The sequence below is a fragment of the Oncorhynchus nerka genome, linkage group LG18 (genome assembly GCF_034236695.1).
Source record: "Oncorhynchus nerka isolate Pitt River linkage group LG18, Oner_Uvic_2.0, whole genome shotgun sequence".
NCBI lineage: Eukaryota > Metazoa > Chordata > Actinopteri > Salmoniformes > Salmonidae > Oncorhynchus > Oncorhynchus nerka.
Genome location: NC_088413.1, coordinates 77,747,765 through 77,769,713, shown reverse-complemented (window position 1 = coordinate 77,769,713; position 21,949 = coordinate 77,747,765). Strand labels below are relative to the sequence as shown.

The window sequence follows — 21,949 nt, the reverse complement described above, 5'->3', positions numbered from 1 at the left end:
TGTTAGTTGTACCTTAATAAACATGTCAGTCAATTGGTCCAATCGTACAGTAATAACACTGTAGTGGGGTTCTGTAGTGGACAGTAGTGAGACCTGGGGTTCTGTAGTGGACAGTAGTGAGAACTGGGGTTCTGTAGTGGACAGTAGTGAGAACTGGGGTTCTGTAGTGGACACTGGGGTTCTGTAGTGGACAGTAGTGAGACCTGGGGTTCTGTAGTGGACAGTAGTGAGACCTGGGGTTCTGTAGTGGACAGTAGTGAGAACTGGGGTTCTGTAGTGGACAGTAGTGAGAACTGGGGTTCTGTAGTGGACAGTAGTGAGACCTGGGGTTCTGTAGAGAGTGATGGTGGATATACAGTACCAGTCAAAGGTTTGGACACACCTACTCATTCAATGGTTTTTCTTCATGTTTTACTATTTTATATATCATAGAATAATAGTGAAGACATCAAAACTATGAAATAACACATATGGAATCATGTAGTAACCAAAAAAGTATTAAACAAATCAAAATACATTTTATATTTGTTTTCTCTGCTATCGATTGGCAAGCGGTACCGGAGCACCAAGTCTAGGACCAAAAGGCTCCTCAACAGCTTCTACCCACCAGCCATAAGACTGCTGAACAATTCATAAAATCACCACCGGACAAATGACATTGACCCCCCCCCCCCACTTTTGTACACTACTGCTACTCGCTGTTTGTATGTTACCTATGCATAGTCACTTCGCCCCCACCTATATGTACAGATTACATCAACAGCCTTTACCCCGGGAAAACGACTCGGTACCGGTGCTTCCTGTATATAGCCTCGTTATTGTAATTCTTATTGTGTTGTTTTTTTAAATTATTACTTTTCATTTCAGTCTACTTGATAAATATTTTCTTCTTGAACTGCACTGTTGGTTAAGGGCTTGTAAGTAAAGCATTTTCACGGTAAAGTCTACACTTGTTGTATTCGGCACATGTGACAAATAAAGTTTGATTTGATACGGTATACAGAAGATAGCCCTTTTTGGTAAAAGACTAAGTCCTTATTATGGCAAGAACAGCTCAAGTAAGCAAAGAGAAAGGACAGTCAATCATTACTTTAATGTCAATCCGGGAAATTTCAAGAACTTTGAAAGTTTCTTCAATACCAGTCGCAAAAAACATCAAGCACCATGATGAAATTGGCTAGAAACCACTACTATAGGACATCAATAAGTAGAAGAGACTTGCTTGGGCCAAGAAACACGAGCAATGGACATGAGACCGGTGGACATCTGGCCTTTGGTCTGACGAGTCAAAATGTGCGATTTTTGGTTCCGAACGCCGTGTCTTTGTGAGACGCAGAGTAGGTGAACGGATGATCTCCGCATGTGTGGTTCCCACCATGAAGTATGGAGGAGGAGGTGTGATGGTGCTTTGCTGGTGACACTGTCAGTGATTTATTTCGATTTCAAGTCACACTTAACCAGCATGGCTACCACAGTATTCTGCAGCGATACGCCATCCCATTTGGTTTGCGCTTGATTTGACAATAACCCAACACACCTCCAGGCTGTTTAAGGGCTATTTGACCAAGAAGGAGAGTGATGGAGTGCTGCATCAGATTACCTGGCCTCCACAATTACCCGACCTCAACCCAAATGAGATGGTTTAGGATGAGTTGGACCGCAGAGTGAAGGAAAAGCAGCCAAAAAGTGCTCAGCATATGTGGGAACTCCTTCAAGGCTGTTGGAAAAGCATTCCAGGTGAAGCTGGTTGAGAGAATGCCAAGAGTGTGCAAGGCTGTCATCAAGGCAAAGGTCGGCTACTTTGAAGAATCGAAAATAAAATATATTTTGATTTGTTTAACCTCTTAGTCCGCCCCATCCCGCATGCGGTATCGTTACTACAGCCTCAAGCTCATTAGCATAACGCAACGTTAGCGATTTTTAAAAATCGCAAATGAAACGAAATAAATATGCCTGTTCTCAAGCTTATCCTTTTCTTAACAATCCTGTCGTCTCAGATTTTCAAAATATGCTTTAGAACCAGAGAAAATCACTAATTTGTGTAAGAGTGGTGATAGCTAGCTTAGCGTTAGCATTAGCATTTAGCACGCAACATATTCACAAAAACCAGCCAAGGAATCAAATAAAATAATTTACCTTTGAAGAACTTCAGATGTTTCAATGAGGAGACTCTCAGTTACATAGCAGATGTCCAGTTTTTCCTGAAAGATTCTTGTGTAGGACACATCGTTCCCTTTTGTTACTATGCATATGGCTACCGAAACTAACCGAAAATTCAGTCACCTACATGTCGAACTTTTTTCCGAATTAACTCCATAATATCGACTGAAACATGGAAAACGTTGTTTGAATCAATCCTGAAGGTGGTTTGTCATATTTCTCTCCATTGAAAGCACCGTCCTTGTAGCCTGGTTTGTTCTGAGATTTGAATGGAAAAATACCGGGACCTGACTTTTGCGCACAAATTGCCACGCAGACACCTAGCGGGACACCTGGTAAATGTAGTCTCTTATGGTCAATCTTCCAATGATATGCCTACAAATACGTCACAATGCTGCAGAGACCTTGGGGAAACAAGAGAAAGAGTCCGTTCATTCCTGTCGCATTCACAGCCATATAAGGCGATCATGGAAAACGTAGCCTCAGATATCCTGTGCATTTCCTGGTCGGTCATACATCTTGGTTTTGCCCGAAACATTTGTTCTAAGGGACTCACAGTGAAAATCTTTGCATTTCTGGAAACGTAAGACTGTCTTCTTTCCAAAGCTATCAATTCCAAGCATATTCGAGCATCTTTTCGTGACAAAATATTGCGCTTAAAACGGGCACGTCTTTTTATCCAAAAATGAAATACTGCCCCTATAGGACTAACAGGTTAACACTTTTTTTGGCTACATGATTCCACATGTTATTTCATAGTTTTGATGTCTTCAATATGATTCTATGATGTAGACATTTAAAAAAAAAAAAAATTATGTTAAAAAAAAATCTTGAATGAGTAAGTGTGTCCCACCTTTTGACTGGTACTGTACGTATGACCCTATAGAGCCAGGATGACACTTGCTTAGAGGTTAGTGTGTTGTAGTTTCCCCATCTCTGCTAGTTTTCATACCCCTCAGTACACTGAGGTTGTCAGGGGTTCACCTAGGGGTCATGATAGGGGCTGTACCAAATGTTTGATGTATTATAATAATTGATTATGCTTATGTTGTATTAATAGAAGGGGAGGGGTTATAAGACTCCCTCCTTACATTTATAGGGTCCTAGACTACAGATTAACAATATATATATTCATTATAGAGGTTTAATATTGTTCCAGTCGTTTCTAGTCTCTGCCTCTTATAAAGAAACGGTCTGAGAGATGTGTGACTGAGACAGAACTCTGCAGGGTTGTGCAAGAGATAAGAGACGAGTTAGACATTCCACTATAAATCAACTTGGACATTTACTGCTAAGCTTTTAGATAACACTAAAACTCTTGTTTATATAGCTGTGTGGGCATGGTTTTGGTCTCATGAGTAGAAGGTAATGACGTAGGCAGTTACATCACAGGGGGTTGACTACAAGCATGATAAAAGCAACTTGGGACCTTTTCTATTTTGCAGAACTTACTCGGAAACATGGGTGCCATGTCCCCGTTGTCAACTTCCTGTCTGAAATTGCATTAATAAATAATTTACTTAAAGATATTGTCTGAATGCTAATTTCACCAATGAGCCAATGATAAACAAGGAATGAACTCCAACAAGGTCTACTGTATGGGGCTGGCTGGGGTAAGCATGTTCAGAGGGCAGAGTAGGGGCTGTAGTGTAGTATGGACAGTAAGTTAGTGTAAGGATGTATGACACTGGTTTATGTATGGATATAAGTATGTACTCGTTCATGTCTACGGGATCAGCTTGCCCAGAGAGTCAGAGACCCCCAGTAAGATCATTAGATCACAAGCATCAACCCAGACACATTACCCACCTTCTGACAACCACCCCTTCTGACAACCAACCCTTCATGTTTACACATATATAGCTCTTGTCCAGAGCGTTACGTGTACACATATATAGCTCTTGTCCAGGGCGTTACATGTGGCTTGCTGATGCTGAGCCTTCCTTAAAACAGGAGAGGTCAACAAGCCGTTTGAAGGCTCTGGACCAGAGAAAACACAACTGACCAAGCAGATGACACACCCAGTCTTCCAGTGACTTCTCTCTCAAGTGTGTGAAAGACTACAGTGTAAAGCATTGATAGTCTTCCGTACAGAGAGACTGAGTTGCTGTGGCACATCATCAGTAGTGACTTTATAAAACTGTTGTAGCAAAATGTCATGGCATCTGGTGTGAGAGGAGAGGGCTGGGGTGGGAGGGATGGAGAGCAGAGAAGGGGGAAGGGTTGGTTTTGGGGTTTGGGAGGGGGTAGAGAAGCTGATGATGTTCTGAAGGTGAGGTGGTATTAGACGAGGACACATGGCGAGGGGTTAGGGGTCAGGGTGAGCAGTCGCTAGCTGGCGTCTACTTGATGTTCTTGAGCAGGGAGGTGCGAGCATTCACCACGGCCTTGAAAGCATCCTCGCTGCCCGGGGCAACGCACTTATCCGGATGGAGCAGCACAGCCAGCTTCCTGTAAGCCTTGTTAACCTCCTCCCTGGAAACACAAACAGGAACAAAAATTAGATCAAGACGAGGACGCTGTTGAAGCTGCTTTGTGTGTGTCAGAGTTGATTGTCAGGTGGACGGACTATAATGAGATTTCCCAGTGTCACCTAATCCCCTCGCTTAATCCAAGCCCCCAACCCAGCTCAATATATCAGGGAAGATAGGGATTCGTTTAGTGAGAGGCCAGTTTAAGAACGACTCACTTTCACTGAATAACTAAAAAGAAACAGAAATGCACAAAGAAAAAACAAGTTCGTCAGAAAACAGTTCATTGTGATTGAAGAATCCACAGAATCTAAGCACTTCTGGGAAACACTAAACACACTAAACCTACAACAACACGAAGAGTTAGCTATCCAAAATGGAGATGTATGGATAAACCACTTCTCAAGTATTTTCAGCTCAAGTATTTTCAGCTCTATATAAAAAAGAAAAAACAGCCAAAACATATATGATCAAATACAAATCTTAGAATCAGCTATTAAAGATGACCAGAACCCACTTCCAAAGCTTTTACACTCAGGCCCCTCTTTCAGCATTGGGGAACATGGATTGTGTATCTGTGTGTATCTGTGTCATTCAGTGGGTGAATTGGGAAGACACATTTTTTTTTAAGTGCCTTTGCACGGGGTAGGTGCCAGGCACACCGGTTTGAGTGTGTCAAGGACTGCTACGCTGCTGGGCTTTTCACGCTCAACTGTTTCCCGTGTGTATCAAGAATGGTCCACCACCAGCCAACTTGACACAACTGTGGGAAGCGTTGGAGTCAACATGGGTCCAGCATCCCTGTGGAACACTTTCAACACCTTGTAGAGTCAACATGGGTCCAGCATCCCTGTGGAACACTTTCAACACCTTGTAGAGTCCATGTCCCAATGAATTGAGGCTGTTCTCAGGGCAAAAGTGGGTGCAAACTCAATACTACACTCAGTGTATAGTGACAGAAGAGAAGCTGCATGTATCTCATTATATACAAGTTGACTGACAAATACCAACCAAAATGTCGGAAATTACAAGCAGAAACATACATAAATCAGGCAAAATAAAATCCTGCCATCTCCAAATGTAGCCTACAGTGCATTTTCTATATTAGCGGGTTAGGGTCGGTGTGAGGTGTTCAGGTTCAGAACAGCTGTCAGACAAAACCCATACAGCATTGTGAAGAGCTGTATAGCATGTTACTACTGTACAGACACTGTGTTCCAATTTAGAACCAGAGCTGTATAACATGTTACAGCGCCGACTGAGATGGCCGCCTCGCTTCGCGTTCCTAGGAAACTATGCAGTTTTTTGTTTTTTTACGTGTTATTTCTTACATTAGTACCCCAGGTCATCTTAGGTTTCATTACATACAGTCGAGAAGAACTACTGAATATAAGATCAGCGCCAACTCACCATCAGTACGACCAAGAATATGTTTTCCGCGACGCGGATCCGGTGTTCTGCCTTACAAACAGGACAACGGAATGGATCGCATGCAGCGACCCAAGGAAACGACTCCGAAAAAGAGGGAAACGAGGCGGTGTTCTGGTCAGACTCCGAAAAAGGGCACATCGCGCACCACTCCCCAGCATTTTTCTTGCCAATGTCCAGTCTCTTGACAACAAGGTTGACGAAATCCGAGCAAGGGTAGCATTCCAGAGGGACATCAGAGACTGCAACGTTCTCTGCTTCACAGAAACATGGCTTACTGGGAAGACGCTATCCGATGCGGTGCAGCCAACGGGTTTCTCCACGCATCGCGCGGACAGAAACAAACATCTTTCTGGTAAGAAGAGTGGCGGGGCGTATGCCTCATGACTAACGAGACATGGTGTGATGAAGGAAACATACAGGAACTCAAATCCTTCTGTTCACCTGATTTAGAATTCCTCACAATCAAATGTAGACCGCATTATCTTCCAAGAGAATTCTCCTCGATTATAATCACAGCCGTATATATCCCCCCCAAGCAGACACATCGATGGCTCTGAACTAACTTTATTTAACTCTTTGCAAACTGGAAACCATTTATCCGGAGGCTGCATTCATTGTAGCTGGGGATTTTAACAAAGCTAATCTGAAAACAAGACTCCCTAAATTTTACCAGCATATCGATTGCGCAACCAGGGGTGGTAAAACCTTGGATCATTGTTACTCTAACTTCCGCGACGCATATAAGGCCCTGCCCCGCCCCTTTCGGAAAAGCTGACCACGACTCCATTTTGCTGATCCCTGCCTACAGGCAGAAACTAAAACAAGAGGCTCCCACGCTGAGGTCTGTCCAACGCTGGTCAGACCAAGCTGACTCCACACTCCAAGACTGCTTCCATCACGTGGACTGGGACATGTTTCGTATTGCGTCAGATGGAAATATTGACGAATACGCTGATTCGGTGTGCGAGTTCATTAGAACGTGCGTCGAAGATGTCGTTCCCATAGCAACGATAAAAACATTCCCAAACCAGAAACCGTGGATTGATGGCAGCATTCGCGTGAAACTGAAAGCGCGAACCACTGCTTTTAATCAGGGCAAGGTGTCTGGTAATATGTCCGAATATAAACAATGCAGCTATTCCCTCCGCAAGGCTATTAAACAAGCTAAGCGTCAGTACAGAGACAAAGTGGAATCTCAATTCAATGGCTCAGACACAAGAGGCATGTGGCAGGGTCTACAGTCAATCACGGACTACAAGAAGAAACCCAGCCCAGTCACGGACCAGGATGTCTTGCTCCCAGGCAGACTAAATAACTTTTTTGCCCGCTTTGAGGACAATACAGTGCCACTGACACGGCCTGCCACGAAAACATGCGGTCTCTCCTTCACTGCAGCCGAGGTGAGTAAGACATTTAAACGTGTTAACCCTCGCAAGGCTGCAGGCCCAGACGGCATCCCCAGCCGCGCCCTCAGAGCATGCGCAGACCAGCTGGCCGGTGTGTTTACGGACATATTCAATCAATCCCTATACCAGTCTGCTGTTCCCACATGCTTCAAGAGGGCCACCATTGTTCCTGTTCCCAAGAAAGCTAAGGTAACTGAGCTAAAAGACTACCGCCCGTAGCACTCACTTCCGTCATCATGAAGTGCTTTGAGAGACTAGTCAAGGACCATATCACCTCCACCCTACCTGACACCCTAGACCCACTCCAATTTGCTTACCGCCCAAATAGGTCCACAGACGATGCAATCTCAACCACACTGCACACTGCCCTAACCCACCTGGACAAGAGGAATACCTATGTGAGAATGCTGTTCATCGACTACAGCTCGGCATTCAACACCATAGTACCCTCCAAGCTCGTCATCAAGCTCGAGACCCTGGGTCTCGACCCGCCCTGTGCAACTGGGTACTGGACTTCCTGACGGGCCGCCCCCAGGTGGTGAGGGTAGGCAACAACATCTCCTCCCGCTGATCCTCAACACGGGGGCCCCACAAGGGTGCGTTCTGAGCCCTCTCCTGTACTCCCTGTTCACCCACGACTGCGTGGCCATGCACGCCTCCAACTCAATCATCAAGTTTGCGGACGACACAACAGTGGTAGGCTTGATTACCAACAACGACGAGACGGCCTACAGGGAGGAGGTGAGGGCCCTCGGAGTGTGGTGTCAGGAAAATAACCTCACACTCAACGTCAACAAAACTAAGGAGATGATTGTGGACTTCAGGAAACAGCAGAGGGAACACCCCCTATCCACATCGATGGAACAGTAGTGGAGAGGGTAGCAAGTTTTAAGTTCCTCGGCATACACATCACAGACAAACTGAATTGGTCCACTCACACTGACAGCGTCGTGAAGAAGGCGCAGCAGCGCCTCTTCAACCTCAGGAGGCTGAAGAAATTCGGCTTGTCACCAAAAGCACTCACAAACTTCTACAGATGCACAATCGAGAGCATCCTGGCGGGCTGTATCACCGCCTGGTACGGCAACTGCTCCGCCCTCAACCGTAAGGCTCTCCAGAGGGTAGTGAGGTCTGCACAACGCATCACCGGGGGCAAACTACCTGCCCTCCAGGACACCTACACCACCCGATGTTACAGGAAGGCCATAAAGATCATCAAGGACATCAACCACCCGAACCACTGCCTGTTCACCCCGCTATCATCCAGAAGGCGAGGTCAGTACAGGTGCATCAAAGCTGGGACCGAGAGACTGAAAAACAGCTTCTATCTCAAGGCCATCAGACTGTTAAACAGCCACCACTAACATTGAGTGGCTGCTGCCAACACACTGTCATTGACACTGACCCAACTCCAGCCACTTTAATAATGGGAATTGATGGGAAATGATGTAAATATATCACTAGCCACTTTAAACAATGCTACCTTATATAATGTTACTTACCCTACATTATTCATCTCATATGCATATGTATATACTGTACTCTAGATCATCGACTGCATCCTTATGTCACTAGCCACTTTAACTATGCCACTTTGTTTACTTTGTCTACATACTCATCTCATATGTATATACTGTACTCGATACCATCTACTGTATGCTGCTCTGTACCATCACTCATTCATATATCCTTATGTACATATTCCTTATCCCCTTACACTGTGTATAAGACAGTAGTTTTGGAATTGTTAGTTAGATTACTTGTTGGTTATCACTGCATTGTCGGAACTAGAAGCACAAGCATTTCGCTACACTCGCATTAACATCTGCTAACCATGTGTATGTGACAAATAAAATTTGATTTGATTTGATTTGAGCAACTGTGTTCCAATTTAGAACCAGAGCTGTATAACATGTTACTACTGTACAGACACTGTGTTCCAATTTAGAACCAGAGCTGTATAACATGTTACTACTGTACAGACACTGTGTTCCAATTTAGAACCAGAGTTATATAGCATGTTACTACTGTACAGACACTGTGTGTTCCAATTTAGAACCAGAGCTGTATAACATGTTACTACTGTACAGACACTGTGTTCCAATTTAGAACCAGAGTTATATAGCATGTTACTACTGTACAGACACTGTGTTTCCAATTTAGAACCAGAGCTGTATAACATGTTACTACTGTACAGACACTGTGTTCCAATTTAGAACCAGAGCTGTATAACATGTTACTACTGTACAGACACTGTGTTCCAATTTAGAACCAGAGTTATATAGCATGTTACTACTGTACAGACACTGTGTTCCAATTTAGAACCAGAGCTGTATAACATGTTACTACTGTACAGACACTGTGTTCCAATTTAGAACCAGAGTTATATAGCATGTTACTACTGTACAGCCACTGTGTTCCAAATTAGAACCAGAGCTGTATAACATGTTACTACTGTACAGCCACTGTGTTCCAATTTAGAACCAGAGCTGTATAGAAAATTGGAGTGTGTTTGATCCCTGTTTCTGTACTGGGCTTAAGGATCCAGGCTTGACCTTTGACCCCTTGTCTTACCGTGTGGCTCCAGGTTTGACCCCCAGCATATCCCAGGAGTCCTTGCTGTTCCGTATGCGTCGGATGGTGTCGGCCTGCTCCTTGGTGAAGCCGACACTGACCTCTGCCACCGGGCGCTTCCCGCCGTTCTCACACATGTCCGTTATGGAGGAGAAAAACGCCTGGAGAACACACACAGATCAGTACAATCTATCTATCTGTGTGTGTGTGTGTGTGTGTGTGTGTGTGTCTGTGTCTGTATACCTGAAACATCTCACTGATACCCTCTCCGCTCTGTGCTGACGTCTCAAAGTAGTGGAACCCTCTTGACTCCGCCCACAGCCTACCCTCTCCCTCGTCTACCACACGACGCTTAGTCAGGTCCACCTGGAGGGAGCACACACACACACACACACACACAGCTAAGTCCAGTGAACCTGGTACACAGAGAAGAACAATCATACACACACATACCTTGTTGGCACAGACGACAAAAACGATGCTCTCCATGTTAGCCTGGGAACCCATCTCCTGTTTCATCTCACTCAGCCAGTTGTCCAGCGCATCAAAACTCTCCCTCAGACCTACGTCGTACACCAACACCACTCCCTGGCTGTCCTTATAGAACTCATTACGAACCTGCAGAGACAGACAGAGAGAGACAGAGACAGAGAGAGAGAGAGAGAGAGAGAGAGAGAGAGAGAGACAGAGAGAGAGAGAGAGAGAGAGAGAGAGACACAGAGAGAGAGAGAGAGAGAGAGAGAGAGAGAGAGAGAGAGAGAGAGAGACAGACAGAGAGAGAGAGAGACACACAGAGAGATAGACAGAGAGAGAGACACAGAGACAGAGAGAGACACACAGAGAGACACAGAGACAGAGAGACAGAGAGAGAGAGCGATGAAATAGGCTAAAATTGAATAAAACATGAGTTGCACTTCTTCAGTACTGTGTTTGACTTAACGATGATTTGTGTAAAAGCAGCACCCCCGACTAGAAAAATAATGAACTGCTCCACAAGAACAGCAGTACAGGAACAGCAGTACGTGTCTGTCTGTGTGTCAGATTTATATATATATATATATATATATATATATATATATATATATACTTATGACTTATTTTCCACCATCATTTGCAAATAAATTCATTAAAAATCCTACAATGTGATTTTCTGGATTTGTTTTTCTCATTTTGTCTGTCATGGTTGAAGTGTCCCTATGATGAAAATTACAGGCCTCTCTCATCTTTTTAAGTGGGAGAACTTGCACAATTGGTGGCTGACTAAATACTTTTTTTGCCCCACTGTATATATATAAATAAAGAGACAGACTGGCCTCTTGGTGGCAGGATGCATGTCTGGACATGAGGGCGCAGACGTTTATGTGGTCTGACATGTAAAACACAGTGTTCCAGTATGTTAGGACGTAGATCCAACATGACCGAAGTTGTAAGGTACTGACCTCGTAGAAGAATGGGTGTCCTGCCATGTCAAAGATGTTCACTTTGATCTCCCTGTCACGCACCTGGACTCTGATGGACAACAAACGCTCAAAATCAGTCACACACCGACTTCAGAAGTTCTCAACCAGGAGAACTGGTAGGATTACTGATAAAAATGAACATGGTTGAGAACCACAGTACACTGGTCTCCTTTATCTGGAACCATCTGACAGCAATGGAACTGAACATCTTTGATCTACAAATTATTTAATTATTTAAAATGTATTCATTATCATTGGGGTCAACTTACTTGGTGACTCCATAGTCAATCCCTATGGTGGCCAGATACTTGGGCACAAACCTCTTCTCACAGTATCGCTTGATGATGCAGCTCTGCAATGAAGAAACAACGAGCTGTATCAACTAGGGTTAGATAAGAGCAACATTACACATGTAAACTAAAGTCAGAATTCATTCTCTGCAGCAGTGGCCTGTGAATGAATGGGTGTTCATTGGTGATGGTAAGAATTCATTCATTGGCTTCCCTGTGAATGAATGGGTGTTCATTGGTGATGGTAAGAATTCATTGGCTTCCCTTGCTATTCAAAATGGCACCATTGTTGTTGTTCCCGCTGGCTGCTTGGCCTTATTTGGTGGGTCATGTTAAGTACAGCACAGAGGATTTTCAAACCAACCTTTAAATTGCCGATACTTCCTCAATTCCAAACTTGGAAGAAAACATCTTCTAAACGTCCATGTCTAGTTGCAGGGAGGTTTGTTTGAATTTAGAAATGGCTCTGTTATTAAAATAAATTAATAAATTATTAAAATAAATAATTGAATTTATAAAATGCTCTGTTATTAAAATAAATCATTGAATTTAGAAAATGCTCTGTTATTAAAATAAATAAACATGTTTTGCTCCATGAAGTAATCCAACAATGTTGTACGCCTCCATCTTGTTTTTTTCAAATATTGTTTCCATTGATTGTGGACAGGTGAGTGTCATCATGACATGCAACACTTTGGGACACATTGATGGATCGTTTTTTTTTTTTTTTTTACAGAGCTAAATTTTCTAAATTCAAATGAGCCTATTGAAACTAGCTAGACATGGAAGTCTATGTAAGAGTATAACTTTAGACCGTCCCCTCGCCCATACCCGGGCGCGAACCAGGGACCCTCTGCACACATCAACAACAGTCACCCACGAAGCATCGTTACCCATCGCTCCACAAAAGCCGCGGCCCTTGCAGAGCAAAGGGGAACTACTACTTCAAGATCTCAGAGCGAGTGACGTCACCGATTGAACCGCTGACGTCACTGATTGAAACGCTATTTAGCGCACACCGCTAACTAAGCTAGCCGTTTCACATTCGTTACACCTAGAAGACATGTTGTCTTCCAACTTGGAAATTGAGCAAGTACCTATCGGCTGCCTTCGATACTGTGAACCATCAGATCCTCCTCTCCACCCTCTCCGAGTTGGGCATCTCCGGCGCGGCCCACGCTTGGATTGCGTCCTACCTGACAGGTCGCTCCTACCAGGTGGCGTGGCGAGAATCCGTCTCCACACCACGTGCTCTCACCACTGGTGTCCCCCAGGGCTCTGTTCTAGGCCCTCTCCTATTCTCGCAATACACCAAGTCATTTGGCTCTGTCATAACCTCACATGGTCTCTCCTATCATTGCTATGCAGACGACACACAATTAATCTTCTCCTTTCCCCCTTCTGATGACCAGGTGGCGAATCGCATCTCTGCATGTCTGGCAGACATATCAGTGTGGATGACGGATCACCACCTCAAGCTGAACCTCGGCAAGACGGAGCTGCTCTTCCTCCCGGGGAAGGACTGCCCGTTCCATGATCTCGCCATCACGGTTGACAACTCCATTGTGTCCTACTCCCAGAGCGCTAAGAACCTTGGCGTGATCCTGGACAACACCCTGTCGTTCTCAACTAACATCAAGGCGGTGGCCCGTTCCTGTAGGTTCATGCTCTACAACATCCGCAGAGTACGACCCTGCCTCACACAGGAAGCGGCGCAGGTCCTAATCCAGGCACTTGTCATCTCCCGTCTGGATTACTGCAACTCGCTGTTGGCTGGGCTCCCTGCCTGTGCCATTAAACCCCTACAACTCATCCAGAACGCCGCAGCCCGTCTGGTGTTCAACCTTCCCAAGTTCTCTCACGTCACCCTGCTCCTCCGCTCTCTCCACTGGCTTCCAGTTGAAGCTCGCATCCGCTACAAGACCATGGTGCTTGCCTACGGAGCTGTGAGGGGAACGGCACCTCAGTACCTCCAGGCTCTGATCAGGCCCTACACCCAAACAAGCTACACCCAAACAAGGGCACTGCGTTCATCCACCTCTGGCCTGCTCGCCTCCCTACCACTGAGGAAGTACAGTTCCCGCTCAGCCCAGTCAAAACTGTTCGCTGCTCTGGCCCCCCAATGGTGGAACAAACTCCCTCACGACGCCAGGACAGCGGAGTCAATCACCACCTTCCGGAGACACCTGAAACCCCACCTCTTTAAGGAATACCTAGGATAGGATAAAGTAATCCCTCTCACCCCCCCCCCCCCTTAAAAGATTTAGATGCACTACTGTTCCACTGGATGTCATAAGGTGAATGCACCAATTTTTAAGTCGCTCTGGATAAGAGCGTCTGCTAAATGACTTAAATGTAAATTATGTAATGTCATGTAAAAAGGTGGTAGAAAATTCTCTGTGCTACAGTTACCTACCTAATAATGCCTATCGGCCAGCTGGAACAGCACTGACGGCCTGAGTAGGTAATATTTTTATGGCTACCCTAGCTGGCTGGCATACTGTGGAGGAGGACATATCAGTGTTGAATACAGTCTCATCGATAAGACAGTAATACACAATTCATTTGTATAAACAGCCTGAAACGAATGCCTGCAAAATCGTGTAAATGTCGCTTACAAGCCAGACTGTTGATTAAACCAGCCAGTTGGTCCTGTATATGTTTCCTTCTGCACCGAGGTAAAAGTAGTTTTATATTGGATATTCAATTCTCTCGTCAATAGCTCTATTGAACCAAGCATGCCATGAAAATGTTAAATACTGAATCTGTGGATGGAGAACAAATCGACACCTTTAATGTGTAAATCTTTTAAAAGGATAAAAAATTAAAAAAAATAAGTGTATTGTTTTCCATCCTCCCCTGGTTCAGAATATACCCTGTTCATTGTCATGGCATGATTGGTTCATTTGCTATTGATGAGAGAGAACAGAATATCCAATATAAAACTAGGCTTAACTATACCTACCTGCTGTCTTGGGTAAACAATACTTTGCTGTGGATATTTTGTCAAAAATCTAAAGCAGCTGAAGCACAAACTGCACAGATAACCGGTAGAGTAGGTCTAAATGGTATTTTATTCAACATTCTCTAGTAATGTAAGAAACATTTACACCATTTCGCAGGCATTAGTTTCAGGCTGTGTTGAATATTGCATTAAATAATTTACATGCTGCTGTCCAGTGGAGGCATTTGCTCCGCCTACACCTCGACATCTTCACGCTTGTGACACTTTTGAAATGTGGGTCAAAAGGAAAATAAAAGTATTATCGGAGCGCCTCTCACCGGAATCCTCCTTGCTAGCTAGCGGGAGCGACATCGGTAGACTCTCCCGCCTGCTGAACACATGCCCTCATCGTCGTGAACAGAACTGCGGGAAAACAGTGCCCGGGACACTGCCAACTGGTGTAAAGAAATAGCTAGCTACCGTTGTTGACCCCGCCCTTTCTTCTGTGGTATTTAACGGCGGCTGGCATCCAACGTTACTGCGCGTTAACTGTACAGGAGCGCCCTCACCTCCCGCCTTTCTTAGCTTCAAAATCGACCAATAGATAAACATGGCGAGGCATGGCTTATTGTGACCACGCCACCAAGTAGGGTACAGCCTACTAGTGAATTATATTTTAACTTCTCTCGCTAGCCAGCCAGCTAACGTAAATGAACTTCTCTCGCTAGCCAGCCAGCTAACGTAAATGAACTTCTCTCGCTAGCCAGTCAGCTAACGTAAATTAACTTCTCTCGCTAGCCAGCCAGCTAACGTAAATTAACTTTTCTCGCTAGCCAGCCAGCTAACGTAAATGAACTTCTCTCGCTAGCCAGCCAGCTAACGTAAATGAACTTCTCTCGCTAGCCAGCCAGCTAACGTAAATTAACTTCTCTCGCTAGCCAGTCAGCTAACGTAAATGAACTTCTCTCCCTAGCCAGTCAGCTAACGTAAATTAACTTCTCTCGCTAGCCAGCCAGCTAACGTAAATTAACCGGTGAGAAAGTTAAGGAGGAAACAAACAGTGACGTGCGTAGAACGTGACAGATTTACTAGCTTTACTTTCAGTGTTAGCAGGTCGGGTAACACACTAGTGGCAGAATACGTATCATACAGATCATTTGTTGTGGGAGTCATTTGTTACATGGGAGTAATGGGAAAGATAGGCTAATTACATGAGAGTAATGGGAAAGTTAGGTTAATTACATGGGAACAATGGGAAAGATAGGCTAATTACATGGGAGTAATGGGAAAGATAGGCTAATTACATGAGAGTAATGGGAAAGTTAGGTTAATTACATGGGAGTAATGGGAAAGATAGGTTAATTACATGGGAGTAATGGGAATACCCTACTCGGGGGAGTGGTCACGTTAAACCACGCCTAGTCGTGTGTTTCTATAGAATCATAAAGAGGGGTTCCTGCAGATGCAGGAATGCCCAGAATTGCAGCCCCCAATTACACCGTTCTCGGTGGCACTCAAAGACGGCGGCATGAGAGGTTGTAATATTTCTAGCTAAAAGGAACAATTTTATGGTTTTCTCACAAAGTTTATAGTTTTAGACTGCAGTTGCGTTTTTTTTTCTCCACAAAACAATGACATCTAACCATACAATGTAGCTATTTTGAATACATTTGTAATTAATCAAACCATTGAAATATATTTTTGACGATTTCCAATGAACAAGCTAGCTATCGAAAAGTTTCAGCGTGTGTAGTTAAGTTAGCCTGCTAACGTCTTCATAGCTAGTAGCATGTAATCAGGACATGACCAAACTGTTGCTGAGATAATTGATGTTGAAACTTCCAAGGAGAAAAGAGGCATTGTTGAAACTCACTCATATGCTCGCAGTGTAAAACAGGGAGGAGGTGAATGTGATTCATACCCGAATACCCCAACCAAGGAGCAACTTCCAAAGTAGCTGAGAAGTGAACCATCAATGAGCCAGCTACAGGACAACATCGTCCGCATCCTCACGGCTAAAATCAAAGAGAGCACAGATGACATGGATTTGGTGAAAAAGAACACTATCAAGTATCGTTAACCTGAAGAAAGCGATTGATTTCAATGCTGAGGAAGTAAAAACTCTGAAGCAGCAGAACGCAACATTGAAAATTCAGGATGCAAAGCAGGAGAAGAAACTCACTGAAATGGAGTCAAAGGTCAACGAGAATGACCGGTATAGTCGGAGATGGAATCTTCGAATTCATGGAATAGCAGAAAAATCTGACGAGAACATCAAAGCAAGAGTGAAGGACATTTGCAGGGCAATTAGTCCCGGAGGAGGAGCGAAATGTTGTTGCAGGTTCTCTGGATGTAGTGCACCGCCTGGGTAGGCTGAGAGATGGGGAAAACAACCAGCCACCACGACCAGTGGTCGTGAGATTAATCTCCAGGACAGCGAGGGAGGGATATGACATGGAAAAGTGCAAAGAAAAATGACTATTTAACGAAGAACAACCTGAGGTTCAACAAGGATCTGACAGCGTTTGACAAAGAAGCTCGGAATCGTCTGTGGCCGACGATTGAGAGAGCAAGGAAGGAAGGAAGGAAAGGAAGGAAGGAAGGGAAAAGTGCATGCTTTGATGGGAGCTAAGGCTTTTGTTAATGGAAGGGAAATTCACACTGCCGCCTAGCTTGTTGACTGCTGGATTTATCAAGTGAGTTGTGCAAGTTTTATTTTCATCTGATAAAACTTTACATTACTTGAGGAAAGAGCATTGTTTGTGAGCCAAACTTTTTTTTATATATATTTTTTTTTTTATGGCAGGGAAATTCGCAATGACACTTAATGCTAGCTTGATGGCTATTCGTTTTACCGATCTATGGTACAATGTTATTTACAATTGTATACAAATATATATAATTTAGGTCAACTACTTGGCGTGGTGCAAAGGACTGTTTTTATTTGCAACTAGTAAGAACTTTTCTTTTTGTGAGACCCCGATTCAGGTGAACGTATACAAGTTTAATATTCTTCATACAGTCACTGTGATAGTACATGTCCATTTCTGGTTTTTCTATTAATGCCAGGGGAATCTGTAATATTTTGAAAAGGAAATCTTTATTTTTGTATTGTAAGGGTAAGAGTGCCGACTTTTATATCATTCAAGAAACTCATGCCTGTTCCACAGATACTGCGTTTTGGAAGAGTCAATGGGGGAATGGTATTTGGTTTTCGTTTGGTACTAATCGGTCAGCAGGTGGAGCTATTTTAAAAGGCAACTTTAAGGGTCATATATTGAGTCATGAAGCAGATAATACAGGGAGATGGATTATACTATTGGTAGATGTCAACCACGTTCAATTCATTGTTTTAAATACTTATTCTTCCAATAACAAGTCAAGGTACTGTATTTTATTTAGAGACATTGAGAGGAAACTAAGTAAAATTATGTCTAAATTTCCATTAGCCAAAGTAATATGGGGTGGAGATTTTAACACAGTATTACATGATAATCTAGATAGATGGCTTCCTAAGGATAGCAATTCTGTTTGTGAGATCAGGAATATATGTCTAAGGTTAGGTGTTCTAGATATTTGGAGACATAAGAACCCAGATAAGATAATGTTTACATGGAGTACCAAAGATGTATCTATACAATCCCATATTGATTTCTGTCTGATATCCGAAGATATGGCCGACAAGGTTGATACAGTCTCGATTGAACCATCGATTTTAACACACCACAAAGGGATCTCAATAAAGATAAATATGCACGGTTTGTCAACAAAACAGTTAGTAAAGGTTACTGGTAAATGAACAAGACTTTACTAGAGAATGAAGTATTTAAGAAGGAAGTAGCAGGAATTATTGATAAATACTGGAATTGTGCCTGTGTTATGAATACGTTTGGAAGTTACTGGGAGCTAATGAAATTTCATTAATGCTTTTGGCTATTTCAATGAGGAAAGAAATTGCTCGTGCCAAGAGAGAGAGAGAATATGACATCATAAAGGGAATAATGGATTATACAAAAAAAAAACTGAACTAACTAATCAGGAATTACTGGAACTATCATCATTGCAAATGCAGTTAGATTGTATCTACGAGGAAAAGGCCCGGGAGCGTTTGTAAGATCAAGACGAAAATGGATGGAAGAGGGAAGAAGAAAAAGGGGCAGGCGAAAAGACTTCCATATGTAAATGAATGATTAATAATAATCCCAATGAAAATACAAAAGAAATCTCTCAGCGTGTTGCCCAGTTTCATCAGAATCTGTATACATCAGCCCAGCCAACTTCCAATATGGATCCTTTCTTACACACTGCAGCAAACACTGCTAAGAAGGTAGATCATGATTTCAGGTATTGTGGTGATGATGAGTTAATAATAATAATAATATTTCCCCTGGAAATGATGTTTTAATAAGCGAGTTTTATAAAGCATTCAATGATAAATTGATTCCTTTCATTCTTGCTACGTTCCAAGAATCAATAGACAAAGGGGAGTTACCGGCTTCCTTAAAGCAAGGTGTAATTACTTATTACTTATTAATTACTTATTACTTAATTACCTAATAAGGATATTCTTTATATAGACAACTGTAGGCCCATTAGCCTGTTGAATAATGATGGGAAATTATTTGCCCTTGTATTTGCTAAGAGGTTGAAACAAGGCTTGCATCATATAATTGATGAAGAACAATCTGGTTTTATTCATGGTCAACATATTAGTAATAACATCAGGTTGATCTTAGATATGATTGAGTATAATGTCCTCATTCTTGATAATAGCTTTCTTATGTTTGTTGATTTTATTAAAGCTTTTGACACTGTAGAACATGAGTTTATGTTCAAAGCAATATGTTTTTTGGGGTGTTTGGTAATATATATTTTTTAAAGCAGTCCACACTTTATATAGTGGTTGTACTAGCTCTGTAAAACTAGCTCACGGGACATTCCAAATATTTGATATTGGCCGTGGCATTAGGCAGGGCTGCCCAATTAGTCTATTTTTGATTTGTTACTCAAATTATGGCTCTTCATATCAAGAAATTGAATTTTCAAGGTGTTTAATTTAAACTATGTCAACGGCTGATGATACCACCATATTTTTAAGAGACAGGAATGAGGTTTCTAAAGCAGTTTCCTGTATTGAAGACTTTTCCTTAGTTTCGGGTTTGAAAATTAATATAAATTAAGTCAGTCTTATTTCCACTCAAGGGTAGTGTTTTAAAGGAAGTATATGTTAACCCAATCAAATATAAAGTAAATTATCTTGGAATTGTTATATGCAAGGATGAAAAAAAGGAGTGAATTAAACTTTAACCCCATTAATGAGAAAACAAAGAAGAAATCGAACCTCTGGTTGCTGAGATATTTTGTTATACAGTCTGGGTTTATTGTCCAAAAATGAAAGGATTTATCCAGCTCAGTTTATGTCTCGTTATCACATGAATTATCCCGTAAAATTGTAAAGGACTTGTTGTATTATTAATTAATATGATTTGTTTGTTTAGGATTCCTGGAATTGTAAATAGTTTGTATGTATGTTCAAATATATACATATATATTATTTATTTTATTTATTAACAATATCAACAAACAAAAGAGGAATAGTCACATGCAAACAAGCATACATAATAACTATTTACATTGCCAGGAAAATATACATATATACAATTACACCCTTCTCGGCAGGTGGTGACATTGGAATGACTCAATAACACCATCTGCCGGCTTTTGGGCTATAGCAGAGATCGTCTGGGCTACATTATAACGCTAAGGGCTTTGGCTGCAGCCATTTAACGTTACTCCCAGGCTCATTCATACTGTACATATATATATATACCTGATACTAGTTTGGGTACCTCAGAATAGCTGACCTGAACGTTAGTTGACTCACCTTGCCCACCTCGGCATTGCCAAGGCTGATCACTTTTACACGCAGTGATTTCTTGTTCTCACGTCTCTTCTGCACATTCGTATCCATGCTGCTGATATTTAGCTATGTTAAATATTGTTGTTTGTTTGTTTATTTTTTACGTCGTCGTCGATGATGTTGGCTGTGAAGCTGGAATTCCACTAAAGTTAGATTTGTACAGTACGCTCCGCCTTAACTGGCTAGTAGACATTTACTCAATCTTAAAACAACCTCGTTTACAATTGTATAAGCCGCGCATCGTTATAGATCTGAATAAATATTAGATAAGCTATTCTGGACGAGTGAGACATGTATTTGTTCGGTTAGCTATCTAGCCTTCTTTGCTATCGCCGCTGTTTTGCACAGCTTTGTCTGTCAATTTCTTATTCGTGGAAGCAGATTCGTTATGAAGTCAGATTTTAACAACAGAACTCAGTTATGTTTCTCTACATTTAATTAATAATCATACACAGCTGTTTGTATATCATGAAAAAATATATTATCTACAGCGAGTTCATCTTCATATAAACGTCATTTTTTTTAACAATAGATTTTAAAGAGTAAAATCTGTTTTAACACCGGAAGCAGTTTCTATGGCAACAGCGAGACATGACAGCAGATTCGCGACGTTTCCTTGCACTGAAACGTGAATTATTTTGTGTGTGTTTATTTAATTTATTTGACCACTTTTAAAACACAATATAACCACACATGTGAATAGAGTACAATGCCATTATTTTCCATTGTGGTCCTCATGAAAATACATGAAAACAAAATACATGGCCTTCAGAAAGTATTCAACACCCCTTGACATTTTCCACACATTTTGTTGAGTTACAGCCTGAATTAAAATGTATTACATTTTTTTTTATGTCACTGGCCTACACACAATACCCCATAATGTCAAAGTGTAATTATGTTACTTTTTATTATTTTTTTGCAAATTAATAAAATATTAAAAGCTGAAATGTTTTGAGTCAATAAGTATTCAACCCCTTTGAAGTTCAGGAGTAAAAACGTGCTTAACAAGTCACATAATAAGTGCCCAGATCATCTCCACTACCATGGGATATATTGTATCCTCCAGTCTTAACGAAGAGGGCCTCCTCTGGAGGGAAGGTCTGCTGCCTGATTCTCCACACTGTATTTCTCTGAGTGATGTAAGGTGTCTGTTAGCCCAAAGCAGCAGTTCCCTTGATGTGTGCAACCATGGTCCGTATCAAATCTAATTTTATTTGTCACATGCGCCGAATACAACAGTTGTAGGTAGACATTACAATGAAATGCTGAATACAACAGGTGTAGGTAGAC

General features: G+C 42.4%; 1 protein-coding gene across 1 annotated transcript; it reads right to left on the bottom strand.

Annotated features, from left to right (window-relative positions):
* Window positions 1–394: 394 nt before the first annotated feature.
* Window positions 395–21,004, bottom strand: LOC115118697 (DnaJ (Hsp40) homolog, subfamily C, member 27). Its single transcript, XM_029647387.2, has 7 exons — window positions 20,621–21,004; window positions 11,772–11,854; window positions 11,482–11,551; window positions 10,496–10,660; window positions 10,286–10,408; window positions 10,043–10,203; window positions 395–4,635 (listed from the first exon to the last, which is right to left on the bottom strand). Exons 1-7 carry the CDS (start codon window positions 20,705–20,707, stop codon window positions 4,503–4,505), a joined length of 822 nt encoding a protein of 273 aa, XP_029503247.1. The 5' UTR covers window positions 20,708–21,004; the 3' UTR covers window positions 395–4,502.
* Window positions 21,005–21,949: the final 945 nt, after the last annotated feature.

Coding starts and splice junctions, on each gene's coding strand:
- LOC115118697 (XM_029647387.2), bottom strand. CDS start 20,707: ATGGATACGAATGTGCAGAAGAGACGTGAGAACAAGAAATCACTGCGT. Junction 10,661..11,481: donor GACACCCATTCTTCTACGAG/GTCAGTACCTTA, acceptor CTGTCTCTGCAG/GTTCGTAATGAGTTCTATAA. Junction 10,409..10,495: donor TTGTCGTCTGTGCCAACAAG/GTATGTGTGTGT, acceptor TGCTCCCTCCAG/GTGGACCTGACTAAGCGTCG.